Genomic DNA, 24,889 nt, shown 5'->3' on the forward strand with positions numbered 1-24,889 from the left:
CGGCAACACTACCAGACCAAAATCTCTCATCAGCTGTTAAAATTTTTACCGAAAACCAGCTGAATTTATCGAATGGTGTCCACTCAGTTGTGCCTTAGAGTTTTGAAAAAATGTTGATCAAACAAAGCAGCAGTCTCTGAGCCATTCCTAAACAATGAAAAAATCGACGAGAGGGTGGGCGACTCCTCACTCAAAGACTGCCCACAGGCGAATGACGTAACCGACAGGTGTGAAAAAACTCTCGCATGCCCACGAGGGTTCAAGCATGTCTGATGTAATCACATGTGATTCAAATCCATATGGTTTTTGAAAAAAAATAATAAGGTCGGATACTTTTCTAATAGACCTCGTATATAGAGGCGTGGAAAGAGAGGAGCTTGGTGCGTGTGCATGTGTGCTAAACTCCACATTCAGTGGAATGTACAAATAGAGCGTGCTTGGATCCATGCACACACAAACTTTGATACACCTGGATATTTTTGTACATACGCCAGTTTCTGGGTTTTAGCGTACGCCATGATTCAGTAGCTAATCCACACAAGTCTTTGTACATGAGGCCCGAGATGTTTCACTGACACATTATTGAAGATGCCTGTGGTCTTGGAGGGGGAATGTTTTTTTTTTGTTTGTTTTTTTTTTTTTTGGTCTTTTGGAAAGCTTGATTTGCTGTCACCTCAGGACAGGGTCCACGACTTCTTGCAGCATCATCTGTTTCCCATCAAAAGCTCGAGGTTCACAGTGTCGCACGTCTTCCTGATTTAATGGACAGAAGCAAAAACAAGTAAAATGCCATTTTGTCTTCCTCTTAAATCCACTTAAAACAGACATGCATCAGTGTTTCAATATATTTTGCACATAAATAAAATATGCACACTTGCTATCAGCTGAATGAAAGTGTTAAAAACTGTGAATTGTAATTGTACACACCAAGACTGTTTCAGCACAGCAAAGTCAACCTAAATTCTGGACATTGAGTTCAGAAATATACAGTGCTGATGTAAAAATGTATATGCAAATATTAAGTGAAGCGTTCGGTTGGAATGAAAACTGTCAGACTATTGGACCTGTGTGTCACATAGCTGATTTATACTGGTTACACTCTTCAAAAAAATAATTTAAAAAAATCTGTATTACAGAGTCAACAGTTGAAGAAAAAATACAGCCCCAATTCCAGTGAAGTTGGGATGTTGCGTAAAATGTAAATAACAAAAGAATACAATGATTTGCAAAACCTCTTCAACCTATATTCAATTGAATACACCGCAAAGACAAGATATTTAATGTTCAAACTTATAAACTTTATTGTTTTTGTGAAAATATTTGCTCATTTTGAAATGGATGCCTGCAACACATTTCAAAAAAGCTGGGACGGGGTAACAACACTCAGTAAGCGTTTGGGACAGCAATTGTTGAAGCTTTGTAAGTGGAATTCTTTCCCATTCTTCCTTGATGTATGACTTCAGTTGGTCAACAGTCCGGGATCTCCGTTGTCGTATTTTGCGCTTCATAACCATTTTCAGTGGGCGACAGGTCTGGACTGCAGGCAAGGCCAGTCTAGTACCCGCACTCTTTTACTACGAAGCCACGCTGTGCAGAATGTGGCTTGCTGAAATAAGCAGGGACGTCCCTGAAGAAGACGTTGCTTGGATGGCAGCATGTGTTGCTCCAAAACCTGGATGTACCTTTTAGCATTGATGGTGCCATCACAGATGTGTAAGTTGCCCATTCCATGGGCACTAACACAACCCCATACAATCACAGATGCTGGCTTTTGAACGTTGCACTGGTAACAATCTGGATGGTCTTTTTCCTCTTTTGCCCGGAGGACATGACGTCCATGATTTCCAAAAATAATTTGAAATGTGGACTCATCAGACTACAGCACACAGAGAAAGCAGCTGCGTTTCTAGATGTTGTTGATTATGGCTTTCTCTTTGCGTGGTAGAGTTTTAACTTGCACTTGTAGATGTCGCAACAAACTGTGTTAACTGACAATGGTTTTCTGAAGTGTTCCTGAGCCCACGTGATAAGATCCTTTACACAATTATGTCGGTTTTTAATGCAGTGCTGCAGTTTTTAATGCAGTGGCACAGGTCACGGGCATTCAATGTTGGTTTTCGGCCTTGCCGCTTACGTGTAGAAAGTTCTCCAGATTCTCTGAATCTTCTGATTATATTATGGACTGCAGATGATGGAATCCCTAAATTCCTTGCGATTGAATGTTGAGAAACATTGTTCTTAAACTGTTGGACTATTTTTTCACGCAGTTGTTCACAAAGTGATGATCCTCAACCCATCTTTGCTTGTGAACAGCTGAGCCTTTTGGGGATGGTCCTTTTATACCCAATCATGACACTCACCTGTTTCCAAACAGGCGCTCTTTGAGCATTCATCAACTTTCCAAGTCTTTTGTTACCCCGTCCCAAATTTTTTGAAATGTGTTGCAGGCATCCATTTCAAAATGAGCAAATATTTGCACAAAAACAATAAAGTTTATCAATTTGAACATTAAATATCTTGTCTTTGTGGTGTATTAAACTGAATATAGGTTGAAGAGGATTTGCAAATCATTGTATTCTGTTTTTATTTACATTTTACACAACGTTCCAACTTCATTGGGATTGGGGTTGTACATGATCTAAATTTTTCCCACTCTGGTCCACCACATGTGAACAAACAGATAATCCAGATGCAAAAAACAGGCAGTGTTGCACTGGGTCACTGTGTTTTGTTTTGTTTTTAATTGCCTTCCATTTTATCCACTTTAATTTTTTCAAAGCCGGACAGTCACTGGTGTATTTTTATTGATAATCCTGATTTGGGGTCCAGAGGATGATGACTTACTACTTCATCTTCTTTGCTATGAATGTGCGTCTCAGGAAGGTTGTCCTGCTCCAGCTGAGTCACCGAAGGCAGTCGGACAGATGTGGGAGCAGCTGAAGACGCATGTTCATCATCCTCAGATGAAGAGGAAGGAGCTGCATGAATTACTGACCGTTCTTTATTAAAGTGCTTATTAAACTAAAGTGCTGCAAACAGACATGATGACTCACACATAGAGGTGGAAACGTCTCCATCTGACCTCTGCTCGGACTGACTGATATCAGTCATTACGTCCTGCCACATGTCAGGCAGCCGTGCACAGACAAGCAGGTGGAGCAGAAAAACAAGAACAGACAGACCCATGAGAACAAGACAGAAAAGTGAGATGAAGCAAAATAACAGAACATAGCAGAAATAAAAGAGAAGAAACAACAGAAGAAAAGTGATGTTGGATGAAGAAAAAGATGAAGAAATCAAAGCAAAGATGAAGAGCTATAAGAAGAAAGACTGAGGCAACAGAAGAAAAAACTCAGACAAGGACATTTGGGTTCCTCCAATAAAAGGTACTTGTCAGTCAGTGTATTACAGACTAGGACAATGCGTCTCAAAAAAAAAAAGAGAAAGAGCGAAAAGAGGGGGGAAAAACAATAAAAAAGATTCAGAAAACTGTTCAAAAGTTCAAAAATACACCTGCATCTTCTGTCATTTTCTCAGTTTATGTGAAGTACTTCTGTGGTTTCCCTCACTACTGTGCGCCATCCGAACCAGTTATTCGCCATTTGATTGGAACCCGGTCATTCTGATCAAAGCATCAGAATAAAAAATACTATAACTTAATGCTAAAATACCTTTGGCCATATGAGCATGACAATAGGAAACAGAATATGACCTTTTGACCTCTTAAAAGAGGTCAGAGTTAGCCATCTTTGAACTTGTCCAAGGTCTGTGTCCTAAGAATGTTGCCTGTGAATATGAAGACTGGCAGGAATAGTACTAAACTTATGCTGAGCACAGACAGATGGACAGACGGACAGACAGCCTTCGCAAAATCCGATGGCCATATTTTGGCCTTGGGTAAAAATCAATGAAATATATCAATCTTTTGTCTGGGATGCTAACTTTATGAGGGCTGAGCAGCAGTGTTTTGCAGTTTCTATATGCCATGGTGCCATATACTGTTTACAACAGATGTACATTTGTATACAGATTTACTGTCATGGTGAATTGTTTTTATAGGAAAAGTTGAATAAATATTGATGCACAGTTGCAATGAAATCAAACATTTCAGAGCTGTCGTGTGTGTCTTGGTGGCTTCCCTACTCGACTCCTTCCAGCATGGTTGGTCACTCACATTTGGGGAACTGCCTACTTTACAGATTTACCATATATTACCATACTGTTTGTAATTCTTAATGATTGTCTCAAGAAAATCGGCTGTAAAAGTGATGATGTAATCCTTATATTGATGATGTATACCCTTGTATTTTTCCAGGTGGCGTTGTCACTCTCACCTGCTGGTCCAGTTGCTCCTCGCTCGATGCTCGGCTCCTCTTCAGACGGGCCTTCAGCTCCTGCAGCTCTCGCTTTGCATCACTCAGCAGCACCTACAGGCGGCGGCACATAAAGATAATGTTACCAGAAACATCTGTGCCTGTCAGAGAGTTGAGACTTTCTCCAGTTTCCAGAATGAGGTCATGTGACAAGTACAGCTGATGCTGCAGTTATATTTAGAGTTGAATGTGTTTATGTATTAAACAGCAGTGATGAACTTACTCTGTTGTAATCTCTCTCTCTGCAGTGTTCCACTTCGACTCGCTCCCTCTCGGCCCTCTCCTCTTGGAGCCACCCCTCTAGCCTCTGCACCTCACTGCTCAGTTCTTGCAACTTCTTTTTTTCAATCTGCATTAAAACACAATAATAGATAGTGCAGACACATCATCAGGCAGCCTCGCACGGCATCAAGGAATCTTTTGAGTTAGGAGCTTTCTCCTCACCTCTGCTGTGTGTTTGGAAGCCTCTCTTTCCAGGGTCCAGTTGGCACGCTCCTCCCTGAGGAGCAGGTTCTCCTCAGACAGCTGCAGGGTGAGCTGGCCCACCTGCAGCCACGCTTGGTGCAGCTCGGCGTGCGTGTGATTCAGGCGGGTTCCGAGCTCCCTCACCTCCCGGCGCAGGCTCTCGGCCGCGTGCTCACTCACTTCCAGGCGTTCCTGCAGCCCTCTCACCTCCTCCACAGCAGCATCCTTCTCCACCTTTCGGGAGTCAACAGGAGCAGTTTTAGAAAGACGGTGAAGGACAGAGAGGGCGTTTGACGGGTGGCTGTCAGTTACCTGCACACATTTTCTCTTTTCTTCTTCATGCTTCATTTGACCGGAGACTTTCTTCACTCTGTCCTTCAGTCTGTTGGTTTCAAATTGACAGTGTAACATAAAGAGGACAAGCACATCAAGGAGAAGCATCCCCGAGGTGGCACTGCTAACCTCAAGGTTAGCTTTGATAACCGCTAACTGAAAACATAACAGTGATAATACTAAAGCGATAACACAGTTAGACAGCCACAAGCTGCTATCTTCTTTTCATGAATAAGCCTTAACTTTGTTTATTCTCTCTAAAACTCTGAAAAACAGACCTGAAAAGTTTAAATTTTAACAGCGTAAACATGGTGGGTCCCAAAAAGGTTTAGCATGCCAAGATCAAATGATGTTCCAGATGCACATTCACCACAGATTACTTTCTACACAATTTGTGTGAATGCAGTGCAATTATGTATTGTGATACGGATTGTATCATAGAGCAAGTTTCACCCTAGTATAAGGTCCAGTAAAAACAAATGTATATTTTACCTTTGAAGTTCAGTGTTTTCCTCCACCTCCCTGGCAGTCAAGACCTTGATGTTGTCCTCCAGCTCTCTGATTCGCTGCTGGCTCTTTTCTTTTTCAGCCAAAAGGTTACTCATTTTAGAGGTCAGACTTTCCTGACTGTACATCACATCCTGTTACCGTGCAGCAGACATGGAATGACAGAAGATTATTTTCAAATTCGTTATTTTCAACTTAATTTCAGATGTCTTTGGACATAAAACACAGACATTATCTTACATTGTGCTTTCCTTCAATCTTTGTCAACATTTTACTTTTTTGTCTCACTGTTTGTCTCAGCTCTGAAATCTCATCTTTCATCGCTTCTCTTTCAGACTCCCATTCCATCCTTTCCTTTTTGCTCCTCTCATTCTCAGTCTCCATCTCTTTTTTGGCCACATCCAGACCATGTTGTAAATCCGCTTGTTGTTTCAAGCATTCCTCCAGCTGACTCTGTTCCCAAGTTGAGGAGACAGGACACAGGAAGAGCTTTAAGGGTTTGTGTTACTGTGAACAGTAAGATCTTTAAAATGGAATGTATATTGCTGCACAATAGGTGGAAGAAAAATGCTGTAAAGAGAGGATGTTTTCAAAAATAATGCTAGGAATCATTCTTGGTTAGAGCCCTGTCACACCATGGCGATTTAGTCAGCGTATGCTGACAGCCCCATTTCCCCAGAGTAGTTCCGGTCAGTACTGCACGGTATGGTACGGGTTGGAACAGTTAAGTCTGGCTTAGTTTGCATTTCCACCACCGGCAGAACCCTTTTATTTGACAGGTAGAACATTCACTATTGATGAACACATCATCGAGCATGCAAATGCTGTCACGCGGCCTCTCCCCTCCCCTGACATTTTTTTTATTTTATTTTATTTTTTTCTTGGTTAAGAATCGACTGATGTCTGTGATAAACGCTGACGTGAATGAATGAGGCACTCTTTCAACTTTTAAAATAAGTTAATTTTCTTGTTGTGGCACAAAGCGCCGGTGTTTTCTGGTTCAGGCTGAGAAATGTACAAAATACAGAGGGACGTCTTTAAAAATGCTACATTTCTTCAGCCACAACAAAGGAACTAAAGTATTTTCAGACATTGTTTTCCAAAATCAGGACGTTTTATGTGGATAAGTTTTTGTCAGGCTGTGATGATGAATCCAACTGAAACGACGTAACAGGTCAAATTAAGACTTGATATTTACTCAGTGTGTGATTAGTTTTAATATTTGTAACAGTCTAAACTGTTCGCATGAGGACTCCAGCTTTCAGTTGTTGAGCCAGTCACTGGACAGCATCAATGGACGTACTTCGAGTTATGAGTAACGTTCAAGAAAGGTGTGTCAACAATCGTATAACTTACCTACAACCTATGGCCTGCATATGCGGAACGTATGAGACATATGCTGGCATATGTCAAAAATATTGTGCATGCCCAAAATGTTTTGATGTACTCCCCATATTACAATGTATATCAACGTGCTTCAACGTGCTCTTAACTTATACAAAACTTACCTATAACTTATTAGACGTATGCCAGCGTTTTTAATACACTCCACATACACTGGCTAAATTGTCAAGGTGTGACAGGGGTGTTAGCAGTGGGGTAGGGGGACATGAAAAAAATCAGCAATCAGTGGGATTAACAGTTTCATATATCGTGAAACAGAAAATGTTGGGTAGGAAAAATAAACTTGGATGAGGAGCAGCCATTCTCCACCAACAAGGTGAAGAAGATTCTCAAGACAAGTTCAAACCTTAAAGCATTAAATAGCTTTCCCTTTCTGGAACAAAATCAGCCAAAGCACAACTTTATGTTGATACAATCCCAGAATAAATCCAGTGAAAGGACAAAAAAGCCTCCAAGCTAAAGCACAGTTTGTTTGTTCTCAATAATGTCAATTCTCAGGGAGCTGTATGTTAAATTCCTTAACTGTAGTTGAACAACAGACAAGCAGAGAATTTGACTGATAGGTCAGTGGCCCTGTTAGCTCTTGTTTCGCTTTGGCATCAAGCATGATTTCCTATGCACAAAATGACAGTTGACACAATGCGGCATAGGTAAAACACAAAAAAAGTAACTGATGACACAGATGTCTTTTGTTGTTGTTGTCAGTGTTGTGAAAGTGTAGTGACACGGACCCACAACAGGGGGCATAAATGAACGGACAATGAAAGAGTCGAATATAAACACTTTACTGTTGTGAATGAGCACAACACAGAGGAATGTGAAATTTTGCAGACAGTCAATCACAAGGGTGACGTGTGGGCAGGCTCGTGGATAGAAGACGTCTGTCCTGAGATGAACCGGAACCACATGATTTCCTCCGCCACCGAACCCGGCGAATACTGGAGCCGCCAAGTCCCGAGTCCCCAGGTGGCCACTGCCTTCGAAGGTCGGATCTGGTACTGCTGGCAGGGAGCAGAGACAATAAGATATGGGTGTGTGCACACCCAGTAACAACAACGGTGGGAATTCCACCTCCACCTCTAACACACACTCGTGCAGCTCCTGTCTACCACTTATCTGGTAGTGGTGTGAAGCAAAGCTGTCGCTGTTCACACCAAACGCCGGTCTCTCAGATAAGGATCACCACAGGTAAGCGGCTGCAAAAAAGAGTTCAGACTGACACACAGTTTACTTTAAGGCTGAGAATAGTACCTGAACGGTTTGACGATATCTCGGCAATGAGGTGGAGATGACGTCCGGGTTTTATGGAGTGAGATGATGAAGCATGGATGGGTGACAGCTGTCAAGAGATAATGAGTGACAGCTGTCACCCCCGGCTCTGTCCGTGGCGGCAGCGCCCTCTCGTGCCTGAAGCCCGCACTTCAGGCAGGGCACCCTCTGGTGGTGGGCCAGCAGTACCTCCTCTTCTGGCGGCCCACACAACAGGACCCCCACCTCAATGGGGGCCTCCTGGCGCCCGACCAGGTTTATCGGGGTGACGACGGTAGAAATCGGCCAGGAGGGCCGGATCCAGGATGAAGCTCCTCTTCACCCAGGAGCGTTCTTCGGGTCCATACCCCTCCCAGTCCACCAGATATTGGAACCCCCGGCCCATTCGACGGACGTCCAGGAGCCGGCGCACTGTCCAGGCCGGCTCCCCGTCAATGATCCGGGCAGGAGGCGGCGCCGGACCGGGAGCACAGAGGGGTGAGGTGTGGTGTGGTTTGATCCTGGAGATGTGGAATACCGGGTGGATCTGCAGTGAAGCTGGGAGTTGGAGCTTCACTGCAGCAGGGCTGAGGACCTTGAGGATTTTGAAGGGTCCGATGAACCGGTCCATCAGTTTCGGTGATTCCACCTGAAGCGGGATGTCCTTCATCGATAGCCACACCTCCTGTCTGGGCTGGTATGCAGGGGCCGGGGACCGCCAGCGGTCTGCATGGGTCTTGGCCCTCGTCCGGGCCTTCAACAAGGCAGAACGGGCGGTGCGCCACACCCGATGGCACCTCCGAAGGTGGGCCTGGACCGAGGGCACACCGACCTCTCCCTCAACCACGGGAAATAATGGGGGCTGGTACCCCAAACACACCTCAAACGGGGAGAGGCCGGTGGCAGAAGACACCTGGCTGTTGTGTGCATACTCGATCCAGGCCAGGTGGTTGCTCCAGGCCGTCGGGTGCGTGGATGTCACACAGCGGAGGGTCTGTTCCAACTCCTGGTTGGCCCGTTCTGTCTGTCCGTTCGTCTGTGGGTGGTACCCGGACGAGAGGCTCACGGTGGCCCCCAGTTCCCTGCAGAAACTCCTCCAGACTTGAGAGGAAAACTGGGGACCACGATCCGAGACAACGTCAGTAGGTATCCCATGCAGACGGACGACGTGGTGGACCAGGAGGTCCGCTGTCTCCTGGGCCGTAGGGAGCTTCGGGAGGGCCACGAAGTGGGCCGCCTTGGAGAATCGGTCCACTATCGTGAGGATGGTGGTGTTGCCCTGGGACGGTGGGAGGCCCGTGACAAAATCCAGGCCGATGTGGGACCAGGGGCGATGAGGCACAGGAAGCGGTTGCAGCAGTCCTTGGGACTTCCTGTGGTCAGCCTTGCCCCTGGCGCAGGTGGTGCAGGCCTGGATGTACTCCTGGACGTCGGCCTCCATAGACGCCCACCAGAAGCGCTGCCGGACAACTGCCATGGTCCTTCGCACCCCCGGATGACAGGAGAGCTTGGAACCGTGACAGAAGTTTTGGACCGCAGCCCTGGCCTCTGGTGGGACGTATAGTCTGTCCTTTGGTCCAGTTCCTGGGTCTGGGCTTCGTGCCAGGGCCTCCCGGACGGTCTTCTCCACGTCCCAGGTGAGGGTGGCCACGATAGTGGACTCAGGAAGGATGGGCTCCGGTGGATCCGACAGCGCAGTTTTGACCTCCTCTTCGTGTACCTGGGACAAGGCATCCGATCTCTGGTTCTTGGTCCCGGGGCGATAGGTGATCCGGAAGTCAAAACGCCCGAAGAACAGTGACCAGCGGGCTTGCCTGGGGTTCAGCCACTTGGCGGTCCTGATATACTCCAGGTTCCGATGGTCAGTGAAAACCGTGAATGGCACAGACGCTCCCTCCAACAGGTGTCTCCACTCCTCAAGAGCCTCTTTCACCGCAAGGAGTTCTCGGTTGCCGACGTCATAGTTCCGTTCGGCTGGGGTCAACCTGCGAGAAAAGTAGGCACATGGGTGAAGAACCTTATCGGTCTCTCCGCTCTGGGATAGCACGGCTCCTATCCCTGTGTCAGAGGCGTCCACTTCAACCACAAACTGGCAGCTAGGGTCGGGCTGCACCAAAACTGGCGTAGTAGAGAACCGACGTTTCAACTCCTTGAATGCGGCTTTGCACCGATCCGACCAGGTGAAGGGGACTTTTGGAGAGGTCAGGGCTGTCAGGGGGCTAACTACCTGACTGTAGCCCTTAATGAACCTCCTATAGAAATTAGCGAAGCCGAGGAACTGTTGCAGCTTCCTACGGCTTGTTGGTTGGGGCCAATCGCTCACCGCCGCAACCTTGGCCGGATCAGGGGCGATGGAGTTAGAGGAGATGATAAACCCCAGGAAGGACAAAGTAGTGCGGTGAAACTCGCACTTCTCGCCCTTCACAAACAACCGGTTCTCCAACAACCGCTGCAAGACCTGACGTACATGCTGGACATGAGTCTCAGGATCCGGAGAAAAGATGAGTATATCGTCCAGGTATACGAAGACGAATCGGTGCAGGAAGTCCCGCAAGACGTCATTAACCAAAGCTTGGAACGTCGCGGGGGCGTTAGTGAGGCCGAACGGCATGACCAGGTACTCAAAGTGACCTAACAGGGTGTTAAATGCCGTCTTCCACTCGTCTCCCTTCCGGATCCGAACCAGGTGATACGCATTCCTAAGATCCAGCTTAGTAAAGATATTGGCTCCATGCAGGGGGGTGAACACGGAATCTAACAACGGCAACGGGTATCGGTTGCGAACCGTAATCTCATTCAGCCCCCTGTAATCAATGCATGGACGGAGTCCGCCATCTTTCTTGCCCACAAAAAAGAAACCTGCACCCATCGAGGAGGTGGAGTTCCGGATCAGCCCGGCAGCTAATGAGTCCCGGATGTAGGTCTCCATTGATTCGCGCTCAGGTCGTGAGAGGTTGTACAGCCTGCTGGACAGGAACTCAACGCCTGGAACCAAATCAATGGCACAATCGTACGGACGGTGCGGGGGAAGGGTGAGTGCCAGATCCTTGCTGAAGATGTCAGCAAGATTGTGGTACTCAACTGGCACCGCCGTCAGATTGGGAGGGACTATGACCTCCTCCTTAGCATGTAAACCGGGAGGAACCGAGGATCCTAAACACACCCGATGGCAGGTTTCGCTCCACTGAACCACTACCCCAGACGGCCAATCAATCCGGGGATTGTGTTTCAACATCCACGGGAAACCCAAAACACGCGGGAGGTAGAAGGAGTCACAAAAAACTCGATCTCCTCCCGATGATTTCCAGACACCACCAGAGTTACAGGTTGTGTCTTGTGCATGATTAAAGGGAGAAGGGTGTCATCTAGTGCCCACACCTGCAATGGCGAAGGAAGCGCCACCAGAGGGAGCCCTACCTCCCTTGCCCATCTGCTGTCTAGCAGATTCCCTTCTGACCCCGTGTCCACCAGTGCTGGGGCTTGAAGGGTTAAATCCCCGCTCAGGATTGTAACTGGGAGTCGTGTGGCAATATGTGTGTGTCCCACGTGAATGTTATGACCCCCCCTTAGCCCAGTCTCTAAGGGTGGGTGTTGTCGTTTTGGCCGTTTGGGGCAGTTTTTCTGTATGTGCTCTTTTGAGCTGCAGAGAAAACACTCCCCGCGGACCAGCCTCCTCATTCTGTCATCTGTTCTCATTTTGGCCCTGTGCGTTTCCCTAGCAACGTCAGCAGGGGGAGCTGTTGCCCCACGGAGCGCTGCGGCTGTGGAGCGTGGGGAGGGCGGAACCTTTTCAAACCCGGAAGGGAGAGGGACGGCGCGTGCCCGGCCACGTCCTTCGTCTCACTCCCGACGGCATTCCTCCAACCGATTGTCTAACCGTATAACAAGATCGATAAGCCCATCTAAATCCCGCGGTTCTTCCCTAGCTACCAGGTGCTCCTTCAGGACCGCCGACAGTCCGTTTGTGAAGGCGGCGCGGAGCGCAACGTTATTCCAGCCGGACCTCGCAGCCGCGATGCGGAAGTCGACTGCCTATTCGGCTGCGCTCCAGCACTGTTGAAGCGGTCTCTCCTCTGTTAGGGTGATCAAACACTGTTCTGAACTCCCTCACAAACCCAGTATAAGAGGTAAGGAGCCATGAGTTTTGCTCCCAAAGCGCTGTAGCCCAAGCGCGTGCCTCACCACGAAGCAAGTTAATAACATAAGCCACCTTGCTGGCGTCAGACGCGTACATCACGGGTCGTTGTGCAAAGACGAGCGAACACTGCATCAGAAAGTCCGCGCACGTCTCCACACAACCCCCGTACAGCTCTGGGGGACTTATGTATGCTTCAGGGGATGGTGGGGGGGTTCGTTGAACGACCAGTGGAACGTTAATATCCGGCACCGGGTCGGCAGGAGGAGGAGCCGCAGCAGCGCTCTGATCGCGCGCTTCCACCTGTGCGGTGAGAGCCTCCATCCTGCGATTAAGGATGACGTTTTGCTTGGTCATCAAATCCAGCTGAGCGGTAAAGGCGGTGAGGATTTGCTGCAACTCACCGAGCATGCCTCCTGCAGACGCCTGTGCACCCTGCTCTTCCATTGGCTGTCCAACAGATGGGTAACGCCCCTCGGGATCCACGACGATGGCCGAGATATCCTGTTGTGAAATTGTAGTGACACGGACCCACAACAGGGGGCGTAAATGAACAAAAAAGCCTCCAAGCTAAAGCACAGTTTGTTTGTTCTCAATAATGTCAGTTCTCAGGGAGCTGTATGTTAAATTCCTTAACTGTAGTTGAACAACAGACAAGCAGAGAATTTGACTGATAGGTCAGTGGCCCTGTTAGCTCTTGTTTCGCTTTGGCATCAAGCATGATTTCCTATGCACAAAATGACAGTTGACACAATGTGGCATAGGTAAAACACAAAAAAAGTAACTGATGACACAGATGTCTTTTGTTGTTGTTGTCAGTGTTGTGAAAGTGTAGTGACACGGACCCACAACAGGGGGCATAAATGAACGGACAATGAAAGAGTCGAATATAAACACTTTACTGTTGTGAATGAGCACAACACAGAGGAATGTGAAATTTTGCAGACAGTCAATCACAAGGGTGACGTGTGGGCAGGCTCGTGGATAGAAGACGTCTGTCCTGAGATGAACCGGAACCACACGATTTCCTCCGCCACCGAACCCGGAGAATACTGGCGCCACCAAGTCCCGAGTCCCCAGGTGGCCACCGCCTTCGAAGGTCGGATCTGGTACTGCTGGCAGGGAGCAGAGACAATAAGATATGGGTGTGTGCACACCCAGTAACAACAACGGTGGGAATTCCACCTCCACCTCTAACACACACTCGTGCAGCTCCTGTCTACCACTTATCTGGTAGTGGTGTGAAGCGAAGCTGTCGCTGTTCACACCAAACGCCGGTCTCTCAGATAAGGATCACCACAGGTAAGCGGCTGCAAAAAAGAGTTCAGACTGACACACAATTTACTTTAAGGCTGAGAATAGTACCTGAACGGTTCGACGATATCTCGGCAATGAGGTGGAGATGACGTCCGGGTTTTATGGCGTGAGATGATGAAGCATGGATGGGTGACAGCTGTCAAGAGATAATGAGTGACAGCTGTCACCCCCGGCTGTGTCCGTGGCGGCAGCGCCCTCTCGTGCCTGAAGCCCGCACTTCAGGCAGGGCGCCCTCTGGTGGTGGGCTAGCAGTACCTCCTCTTCTGGCGGCCCACACAACAGTCAGTTTTGTTTTTCAGTATGTGTCAATTGCTGGCCCGATAGCCCACAGGAATGTATGATACGAAGGCTTGCACACTTCTAATGTTCATTTTTAAGTCAAAAACTACAATCCCAATTCCAATGAAGTTGGGACATTGTGTGAAATGTAAATAAAAACACAATACAATGATTTGCAAATCCTCTTCAACATATATTCAACTGAATACACCACAAAGACAAGATATTTAATGTTGAAACTGATAGACTTCTTTGCTTTTGTGCATTTTGAAATGGATGACTGCAACACGTTTCAAAAAAGTTGGGACAGTGGCAACAAAAGACTGGGAAAGTTAATGAATGCTCAAAGAACACCTGTTTGGAACAGGTGAGTTAACTGGAAACAGGTGAGTGTCATGATTGGGTATAAAAGGAGCATCCCTAAAAGGCTCAGCCATTCACAGGCAAGGATGGGGCGAGGATCACCACTTTGTGAACAACTGCATGAAAAAATAGTCCAACAGTTTAAGAACAATGTTTCTCAGTGTTCAGTTGCAAGGAATTTAGGGATTCCATCATCTACAGTCCATAATATACAGTGAGGAAAATACGTATTTGAACACCCTGCTGTTCTGCAAGTCCTCCCACTTAGAAATCATGGAGGGGTCTGAAATTTTCATCTTAGGTGCATGTCCACTGTGAGAGACATAATCTAAAAAAAAAAAAAATCCGGAAATCACAATGTATGATTTTTTTAATAATTTATTTGTATGTTACTGCTGCAAATAAGTATTTGAACACCTGTGAAAATCAGTGTTAATATTTGGTACAGTAGCCTTTGTTTGCAATTACAGAGGTCAAATGTTTCCTGTAGTTTTTCACCAGGTTTGCACACACTGCAGCAGGGATTTTGGTCCACTCCTCCATACAGATCTTCTCTAGATCTTTCAGGTTTGGAGTTTCAGCTCCCTCCAAAGATTTTCTATTGAGTTCAGGTCTGGAGACTGGCCAGGCCACTCCAGGACCTTGAAATGCTTCTTATGGAGCCCCTCCTTAGTTGCTCTGACTGTGTGTTTGGGGTCATTGTCATGCTGGAAGACCCAGCCATGACCCATCTTCAATGCTCTTACTGAGGGAAGGAGGTTGTTTGCCAAAATCTCACAATACATGACCCCATCCATCCTCCCTTAAATAGGGTGCAGTCATCCTGTCCCCTTTGCAGAAGAGCACCCCCAGAGTATGATGTTTCCACCCCCATGCTTCACGGTTGGGGTGTTTTTTTTGGGGTTGTTCTCATCCTCTAAACATGGTAAGTGGAGTTGATTACAAAAAACTCTATTCTGGTCTCATCTGACTACATGACCTTCTCCAGTGCCTCCTCTGGATCATCCAGATGGTCACTGGTGAACTTCAAACGGGCCTGGACATGTGCTGGCTTGAGCAGGGGGACCTTGCTGCCCTGCAGGATTTTAAACCATGACAGCATCATGTGTTACTAATGTAATCTTTGTGACTGTGGTCCCAGCTCTCTTCAGGTCATTGCCAGGTCCTCCTGTGTAGTTCTAAGCTTTCTCAGAATTATCTTTACCCCACAAAGTGAGATCTTGTATGGAATCCCAGACTGAGCGAGATTGACAGTCATCTTGTGCTTCTTCCACTTTCTAATAAATAATCATAACAGTTGTTGTCTTCTACCAAGCTGCTTGCCTGTTGTCGTCCATCCCAGCCTTGTGCAGATCTACAGTTTTGTCCCTGGTGTCCTTAGACAGCTCTTTGGTCTTGGCTATGGTGGACAGGTTGGAGTGTGATTGATTGAGTATGTGAACAGGTGTCTTTTATACAGGTCTGTGTGAGCCAGAATTCTTGCTGGTTGGTAGGTGTTCAAATACTTATTTGCAGCAGTAACATACAAATAAGTTGGAGAACTTGCAAAACCGCAGGGTGTTCAAATACTTACTTTCCTCACTGTAATAAGAAGATTCAGAGAATCGGGAGAACTTTCTACACGTACGTGGCAAGGCCGAAAACCAACATTGGCCTTCGATCCCTCAGGTGGCACTGCATTAAAAACAGACATCATTGTGTAAAGGATCTTACCGCATGTGCTCAGGACCACTTCAGAAAAACATTGTCAGTTAACACAGTTTATTGCTACATCTACAAGTGTAAGTTAAAACTCTGCCATGCAAAGCAAAAGCCATACATCAACAACATCCAGAAATTCCGCCGCCTTCTCTGTGCCCGAGCTCATTTGTAATGGACAGACACAAAGTGGAAAAGTGTGCTGTGGTCTGATGAGTCCATATTTCAAATTGTTGTTGGAAATCATGGACGTCATGTCCTCCAGACAAAAGAGGAAAAAGACCATACAGATTGTTACCAGTGCAAAGTTCAGAAGCCAGCATCTGTGACGGCACCATCAATATTGAAAGGTACAGCCAGATTTTGGAGCAACACATGCTGCCATCCAAGCAACGTCTTTTTCAGGGACGTCCTTGCTTATTTCAGCAAGACAATGTGCCACATTTTGCACGTGTTACAACAGCGTGGCTTCACAGTAAAAGAGTGTGGGTACTAGAATGGCCTGCCTGCAGTCCAGACCTGTCGCCCACTGAAAATGTGTGGCGCATTATCAAGCGCAAAATACGACAACAGAGACCCCAGACTGTTGAACAACTGAAGTCGTACATCAAGCAAGAATGGGAAAGAATTGCACGTACAAAGCTTCAACAATTAGTGTCCTCAGTTCCCAAACACTTATTGAGTGTTGTTAGAAGGAAAGGTGATGTAACACAGTGATAAACATACCACTGTCCCAGCTTTTTTGAAATGTGTTGTTGCAGGCATCTATTTCAAAATGAGCAAATATTTGCACAAAAACAATAAAGTTTATCAGTATGAACATTAAATATCTTGTCTTTGTGTGGTATTCAGTTGAACATAGGTTGAAGAGGATTTGCAAATCATTGTACGAGGTCTGTCCATAAAGTATCGTACCTCTTTATTTTTTTTTTAAACTATATGGATTTGATTCATACGTTTTCACGTCAGACAAGCTTGAACCCTCGTGCGCATGCGTGAGTTTTTCCACACCTGTCGGTGACGTCATTCGCCTGTGAGCACGCCTTGTGGAAGGAGTGGTCCCGCCCCCTCGTCGGATTTTCATTGTCTGGAAATGGCGGAATGATTTCGGGTTTTTTTCCATCAGAATTTTTTCAGAAGCTGTTAGAGACTGGCACCTGGAAACCATTCGAAAAATTTATCTGGCTTTCGGTGAAAATTTTACGGGCTTCACAGAGAATAAGGTCTGTAACTACAGCTTTAAGGACGGCCCACAATGGCGCTCGGCGTACCGCGCTCCGAGCCGCGACAACAGGCACGAACCACCGGATTATTTCTAAACGGATGGCTGTGTGGAGCTGGGACCGTCGTGTGCACTTTCTCTGGTTATCACAAGAGCTGGACATCAACCATTTTCCGGCAGATTTCACTTTTAACAAGAGATTTTGTCGTGGAAAGCCGCACGGAGGCTTTGTGCGTCACGACCGATTCGCTGTTCGAGCGAGACAAAGAACGCCTCAGTTTTGGCGTGTCAGAGGACAAGTTCAGACATGCCCAGCTCTCCACAATTTCTCTTATAACTCACTCGACTGGTAAGCATTGAAAGCCAAGATAGGCATGTCCCACCTTGTCCTCTGACACGCCGAAACGGAGGCGTTCTTTGTCTCGCTCGAACAGCGAATCGGTCGTGACACACAAAGCCTCCGCGCGGCTTTCCACGACAAAATCTCTTGTTAAAAGTGAAATCTGCCGGAAAATGGTTGATGTCCAGCTCTTGTGATAACCAGAGAAAGTGCACACGACGGTCCCAGCTCCACACAGCCATCCGTTTAGAAATAATCCAGTGGTTCGTGCCTGTCGTCACGGCTCAGAGCGCAGCGCGCCATTGTGGGCCATTGTGGGCCGTCCTTAAAGCTGTAGTTACAGACCTTATTCTCTGTGAAGCCCGTAAAATTTTCACCGAAAGCCAGATAAATTTTTCGAATGGTTTCCAGGTGCCAGTCTCTAACAGCTTCTGAAACAATACTGATGGAAAAAAAAACCCAAATCACTCCGCCATTTCCAGACAATGAAAATCCGACGACGGGGCGGGACCGCTCCTTCCACAAGGCGTGCTCACAGGCGAATGACGTCACCGGCAGGTGTGGAAAAACTCACCCATGCGCACAAGGGTTCAAGCTTGTCTGACGTGAAAACACATGAATCAAATCCATATAGTTAAAAAAAAATAAAAAGGGACGATACTTTATGGACAGACCTCATATTCTGTTTTTATTTACTTTTTACACAATGTCCCAACTTCATTGGAATTAGGGTTGTATAAAATTCTTCAGTCATGTCATTGAATTTTCCTACAAGTGTCTAAAACCTTTGCACAGTCAAGTCAGATGTGTGATCATGCCTTGGTGCAATACATCACTGCAGCCACCACAATACTGAAGTGCCTTGGGACCTGCATGGCAACTACCCAGGCAGACAACTGGTCCATCCCTACCTCTAGAAAGTAACCATCTATCTGCCAGAACCAGATGAAATGTGGGTGTGTCCTTGGCTTTCTCCAGCTGCTGGGGTCCTCAACACGGAGGCACCTGTGTGCTGGCTCATGCACAGAGAAACATGTAAAAATGGCCAAAATGTTGTAGCTGGTGTTCTCTCACAATGTAAGTGTTGCTGTTCTTAGTCTCCTTATGTAACCTTTTATTTAACACAGGCATTCCAGCAGAACCCAAGCATCTTCCAAATAGACCTGATATCAAAGGCCATCGCCCTTCATTCTCTTGCAAAGATGTTGGCATCACAAAGTCATGAAGTCATGAAGTCCTTTGAGAGGATCATCCCACATCAGAGACATTATCCCTGCAGATCTGGACAGACACCAGTTTTCCTACCAGAGAAACAGATCTGCAGAGGATGCAGTCTCTGTTGCACTCCACTCAGTCCAGATCCACCTGGAACAACCAAATACATACACCCGGATGCTCTTCATAGACATCAGGTCCACCTTCAATACAATAATCCCCTATAAACTGGTTCACAAACTCCAGGATCTTGGACTTACCACTTCACTCTGAACATGGATTATGGACTTCCTTACCTGCAGGCCACAGAACGTCAGGATAGGAAGACATACATCCACTACCATGATCATCCTGAACACTGGGGTGCCACAGGGCTACGTGCTCAGCCCAGCCCTGTTCACCCTCTTTACTCAGCACTGCTCCACCATCCACTCCTCTAACACTATGGTGAAATTTGCTGATGACACCACTATAGTTGGACTTATCAGTGACAATGAGGAGGCTCACTACAGGGAGTAGGTAAAACATCTGACTCAGTGGTGTTCAGAGAATAACCTCCTTCTGAACATCAACGAAACTAAGGAGGTCATTGTGGACTTCAGAAGGACCAGGAAAACTGCCCCGTGACCATTTAACATAAACTGTGAGATGGTAGAGGTGGTGGACAAGTGGAGGGAGGTGATGGTCTAGTTGTTAAGCATTGGGCTTGAGACCAGAGGATCCTCAGTTCAAATCCCGGCTATTGGACAAGGTCCTTAATCCCCTAGTTGCTTCCGGTGTGTAGTGAGTACCTTGTATGGCAGCACCCTCATATCGGGGTGAATGTGAGTCATTACTGTAAAGCGCTTTGAGCATCTCATGCAGATGGAAAAGCGCTATATAGATGCAGTCCATTTACCATTTGGACATCAAATTCCTGGGACTCCACATCATCAAGGACCTCTCTTGGTCAGTCAACACCTCCCACCTGAAGAAGAAGGCACAGCAAAGGCTCTTCTTCCTCAGGAAGCTGAAGCGGGCTGGCCTATTCCCTCAGCTCCTGATGAACTTCTACAGGAGCACTGTGGAGAGCATCCTCTGTCAGGTATGCCAGCTGCACAGCAGAGAACAGAAAGGACTTGGCTCGGGTTGTGAGGACAGCCCAGAGGATCATGAGAGCTGAGCTTCCTGACATGGATGCTTTGTATACTGGATGTCTGTAGAGGAGAGCCACCAGGATCTCCACTGACCAAACTTACCCCAGACACCATCTCTTTGCTCCGCTCCCATCAGGGAAGCAATTCGGCAGTGCAATTTTTACATCTCACTTTACATTGTAAATAACATAAGATGTCTATTGTTGTTTTTGCACCTTATTGCTCTTATATTTTATTTTTATTTTATTTTATTTTTATATTTAATCATTGCTGCTACCAACTGGATGTCACCAATGAAGTTTCATTGTTTATTACAATGACAATAAAGTCTCTTATGTCTTATGTCTTATCACCAAACTCCTCGTCCCAGCAGTGCTGTACTTATCTCTCCTCACCTGTAGGAGCTGAGCTCTGGGAATGACCAGGAGCAGGTCCTCCTCTCCGTCCTCCTCGTCTCGTTCCTCTTTGAGAGTCTCTAGTTCCTCCAATGGTTTGGGGGCACAGAAGCTGAAGAGCCGACTCTCACCACAAACCTCACCCATCTTATCCACGTACACAAACTGGTACTGTGCAGCACTGGGGCGCGGCAGGTAAGATGCTGTGTGAGGCAGATCATTTGGTAGTATTTAACAGAGTATAATTTTACATTTCAATCTGTGCAATCTGACTGTGAGGAAAAGCAACACAAGAAATGAGAGAAATGTAAATGAGGCAGCACATACAGTACAGCTACACAATCCTGTTGGTCTTCTTGCTACGACCACTCCTCCTTCATCTTGAAATAATTATCATGCTCTTACACCACAGCATTACATGTATGTGTGTGTGTGTGTGTGTGTGTGTGTGTGTGTGTGTGTGTGTGTGTGTGTGTGTGTGTGTGTGTGTGTGTGTGTGTGTGTGTGTGTGTGTGTGTGTGTGTGTGTGTGCAGGGTGTGTTTCACCCCTCTGATGACATTCATTCATGTCACATGATCACTGACAATAAAGCACAGGTGAGTTGCATTTGTTCTGTATTTTGTGAGAAAAATTATTTAAATTTATCAAATCACATTTTACTGTATGTATGTATGTATTTGGTATTTTCCTATATGAAAACAGTTTGTTTTTTCATTAAGTTTGAACATTTTATTAAATATTCTGACTATGTAGGATCAGTTCTGTTGAATATATTTTGTAATGACAGATTTGAAAATCTGTTCTGCCAATTATCCATTAATTCTGATCAGGAATTGAAGACTGTAGAGGCCTTTATGAGGTATAACTTTAATAACTCAATCCTACCCTGGAAAAGGACGCAGCAGTTGGCATTGGTTCCCTCAGTATAGCCATCAGGAGCAAGAGCCCATGTGTATGTGTGATACTGTCTCACTGAAGACCAGCCCTCCTGTAGTGTGGCAGAAAATCATTTAAAATCATAAAACATCCAAATCACAGCCACGGGTTAACTCAGACCAAACAGATGATGAAATGGGTTCTCTGTCTTATGTCATGTGCTTATGTTTAGAAACGACACCTAAGCTACCTCAAAGATCCCGATCCAGTCACAGCTACTCCACTGATGGTCACAGGTCAGACTGTAGTGACACTCTACCCTGGTTTGGGGGAAGTACATTTGCCCCACATTTCGAAACACCACAGTGGCCTGTTTATCCATGGTAAGAAGAAGCTGTGCTGTGAAGGAAGAAAACATGCACAGATCAAATGAAACTTTAAGTCCAGAGGAGAACAGCTGATGAAAGGTGATAGAGACACTTCTTGGGTGCGACCACAGAGGCCTATGGGAAACAAAACAACTTATACCCACTGAGGAATACGATTATGCTGCATCATCTACAGAAACTACAATATGACCTAACAAATCAATTACCACACAATAAATCATTAATAAAAATAAACAAATACATTACAACTTTTGCAATCTGTTTTTCCAGATTGTGGGCCCCCACCCACCTGTGGCCCATCAAGGTATTATTACGGGTGGGTTGTGAAAAGTGATTGAAAAAACAACAGATTTTAAATTCTGTAATAAAGCTAAAAATGATACAAAATAATTGTGATTACTTTTACAATGTAATCATAAGCAATAACACAAAGCTGTGAATTTTAAATTATGTGTTATTCTTCGTTTATATGACTTAGTTTAACATCATCATAATACATACAAATAGAAATACTTCATATCAGTGTCATGCAATGAACAAATTTGTGATTAAAGGTTTGGGTGGGCTGCAGATTTTCATAGTGGGCTGTAGCATTCCTGAATTTGGGAATGGCTGATCTGTGTAATAACTTTTACACTGTTGTAACTCAGGACAAAACATAAGTGACAGTTTAAATGATTTGGTACCAAATTTCATACAGTATATTGTCCTTGATAAACAAACAAAAACTATATGTGGCACTCAGAGAGTGCAACACCACACCTTATGTTTTGACACAAATTCCTGCAAATTAACTGTCAGTGTTACCATAATATATAGTTGTGTGTGGCCTTGACATTTGATCACTTCTGTCCAGAACCAGCTTATCATTTACTAAAAGAAAACCCCTCTACCATGTTTAATATATATTGGCTCCAAAGTTTGAGCTAAGATTTCTTCTGTGGACACCAAAGGCTGTTTCTCTCAAAGTTTGTTCACAAATTTGTTAAAATCTGTGATGGTGAGCACTTTGACTTTCCCAAGATAATCCAACCAACCTGGCTGGTGTGGCATTATCCAGATGCTGGTTAAACAGCATTAATATTGCAAATGTGTGCTTGTGACAGGTGACAGAAAAAGACTGATACAAAATGTGCAGTTTTATCACCTAACACAAATTTGGACCTTGGCCTGAGACCTTAAGTTTTTCTTAATACGTCACTTTGTCCTTGACTGACTCAATCATTTAACTAATTTTTATCCAAACTGGATCAAAACTCTTTGATTTGACAAACAGGATGCAAGACAACATGTGCTACATGCGTGGGCTTAATATATGTGTATACATACATACAGTACATGCATATATATTAATAGCAACGTGTGCATGTGTATGGCTTTGATCAGAGAGAAACTGGGAAGAGGTGACATTTGCCTTTTGGTGTGCTTATGTATTTTGGGTCAAGGATGAATGCAGCGAAAACAGAAAGTTGATAGGACTAATATTTTTGGAGAAATTAGCGATATTAGCTAACAACAGTGAAAATGGATGTTGTGCTGCAATGCACCATGGGAGTTTGGGTTTTGGGGGGTTTAAATATTGTTATTGTGGTTCATTTTAGTTTAACAGTGTTGTTAGTGAGATTGATTTATTGTGTTTTTGTAGTTCAATTGGTTTAGTCAGTTTAGTTAAGTGTCATGTTGCTGTTACCATGAGTGGGAAGTGTAGTGTAGTTGATGTCTTCCGCCACCATCGCGCTTTGTGGGTGTGGAAAAATAAAAGCACCTGCTTGTGCCAGAATGCAGAAAAGACTAAAAGCTGTGCGTGCGTGCGTGCATGCATGCATGCATGCATGCATGCATGTGTGTGTGCAGCTTTGATCACAGACAAACTGGGGAGAGCTGACATTTACCGTTTGGTATGCCTATGTATTTTGGATAAAGGATGAATGCCACCAAAACAGAACATTGATAGGGCTAATATTTTTGGAGAAACTGCAGATATTAGGTAACACCACTGAACACTGGACATTGATAATTACATTTTGGACTTACATGCTATTCCAGCAGAGGGGGATAAATCAACTATATTTTAAAAGCGTGCATGTGTATGTGCGTTATTTTATTTAGTAAGTTTAATATAAGTACATAATATAATTGTAAATATGTTAAAAAGACTTGGATGTGCAAGAAAGTGAAAATACTTATTTCCATTTTGGTCCATTTAAAATCAAATGACAAAATAAAATGAATAATATAATAACAACAATAGTGTGTATATGATAAAAACAAACAATTTATGAATACAGTAAGACAGTAAATTAACATTAAAAATGATGCTATTAACAGGAAATAAAAGGGGTGAGTTCTTCTAAAAACTGTTGAGGTTTAGGTCTAAGGTTCTAAAAACATTCTTGACTCACACACCATTCCAATTCAATATCAAAACTTTGCAAAATTTATTACCACCCTTGAAAAATGTCAGCGACCTATTTTATAAACTCTACCCAATCTAGAGCACTAGTATATACATACACAGCATCTATCAAAAACTTTTATCAGCTTTAATGATGTAATTATACATCTTCTCACACTTGTGTGATTTTGATTTGATTTAGAATCTTACCTGATTCTATTCAGAAACCCGTATGTCTTTCTCCTTCCTGATCGAGGATGTAGCTGTGCATTAGTCTGCAGACATTGACAGACAATACTGTCAGGTGCAAGACTTTCACAACATCTCCTGAAAGATGTTGTCCCCATGTAAGATTAGTGTTGGCTGATGGGAAATGCAGTTCTTCAGGGCACAGCTCATTGCGAGGGACAGCTGTACTGTGGACTTCAGCTCCCAAAACGGGATCTGGTGTTGCAACACCATGTTTATTCTAATTCTGTGCAGCAGAAGAGGACAGGATTAGGATTTCATAATATAATCAGGGAACTCACTGGTCTGAGATCAGGGTAAGAAAGTACAACCCCAATTCCAACGAAGTTGGGACATTGTTTAAAATGTAAATAAAAACAGAATACAATGGGGTTCGATCCCACCGCTGTCCCGGCCACAAAGGTCCTGCGGTCACACACATTTCAAATTGTTTTTGGAAATCATGGACGTTGTTTCCTCTGGACAAAAGAGGAAAAAGACCATCCAGATTGTTACCAGCGCAAAGTTCAAAAGCCAGCATCTGTGATAGTATGGGGGTGTGTTAGTGCC

The 24,889-nt window shown here is 45.2% G+C and overlaps 1 protein-coding gene across 7 annotated transcripts in view; it reads right to left on the minus strand.

Annotated features, from left to right (window-relative positions):
- The window catches only part of LOC117507055 (calcium-binding and coiled-coil domain-containing protein 1-like), a 50,721-nt gene extending 26,105 nt beyond the window's left edge, over nucleotides 1-24,616 (minus strand). For 2 of the 7 annotated variants that reach the window (XR_004559610.1, XM_034166754.1), the window contains exons 1-12: nucleotides 24,302-24,616; nucleotides 21,558-21,706; nucleotides 21,317-21,419; nucleotides 20,431-20,633; nucleotides 5,919-6,131; nucleotides 5,664-5,812; nucleotides 4,818-5,220; nucleotides 4,597-4,722; nucleotides 4,335-4,427; nucleotides 3,054-3,117; nucleotides 2,845-2,978; nucleotides 674-753 (exon numbers count right to left, since the gene is read on the minus strand). Coding sequence is in view for 6 of the 7 variants with exons in the window: in XM_034166754.1 (XP_034022645.1) it covers nucleotides 674-753; nucleotides 2,845-2,978; nucleotides 3,054-3,117; nucleotides 4,335-4,427; nucleotides 4,597-4,722; nucleotides 4,818-5,220; nucleotides 5,664-5,812; nucleotides 5,919-6,131; nucleotides 20,431-20,633; nucleotides 21,317-21,419; nucleotides 21,558-21,689 (1,700 nt within the window). In the remaining variant the exon portion in view is untranslated. The remainder of the gene's footprint in view (nucleotides 1-673; nucleotides 754-2,844; nucleotides 2,979-3,053; nucleotides 3,118-4,334; nucleotides 4,428-4,596; nucleotides 4,723-4,817; nucleotides 5,221-5,663; nucleotides 5,813-5,918; nucleotides 6,132-20,430; nucleotides 20,634-21,316; nucleotides 21,420-21,557; nucleotides 21,707-24,301) is intronic. The other 5 variants (XM_034166757.1, XM_034166755.1, XM_034166758.1 and 2 more) reach the window with 5 other exon arrangements.
- Between the last annotated feature and the right edge of the window lie 273 nt (nucleotides 24,617-24,889).

This window comes from Thalassophryne amazonica, chromosome 3, assembly GCF_902500255.1.
Source record: "Thalassophryne amazonica chromosome 3, fThaAma1.1, whole genome shotgun sequence".
NCBI lineage: Eukaryota > Metazoa > Chordata > Actinopteri > Batrachoidiformes > Batrachoididae > Thalassophryne > Thalassophryne amazonica.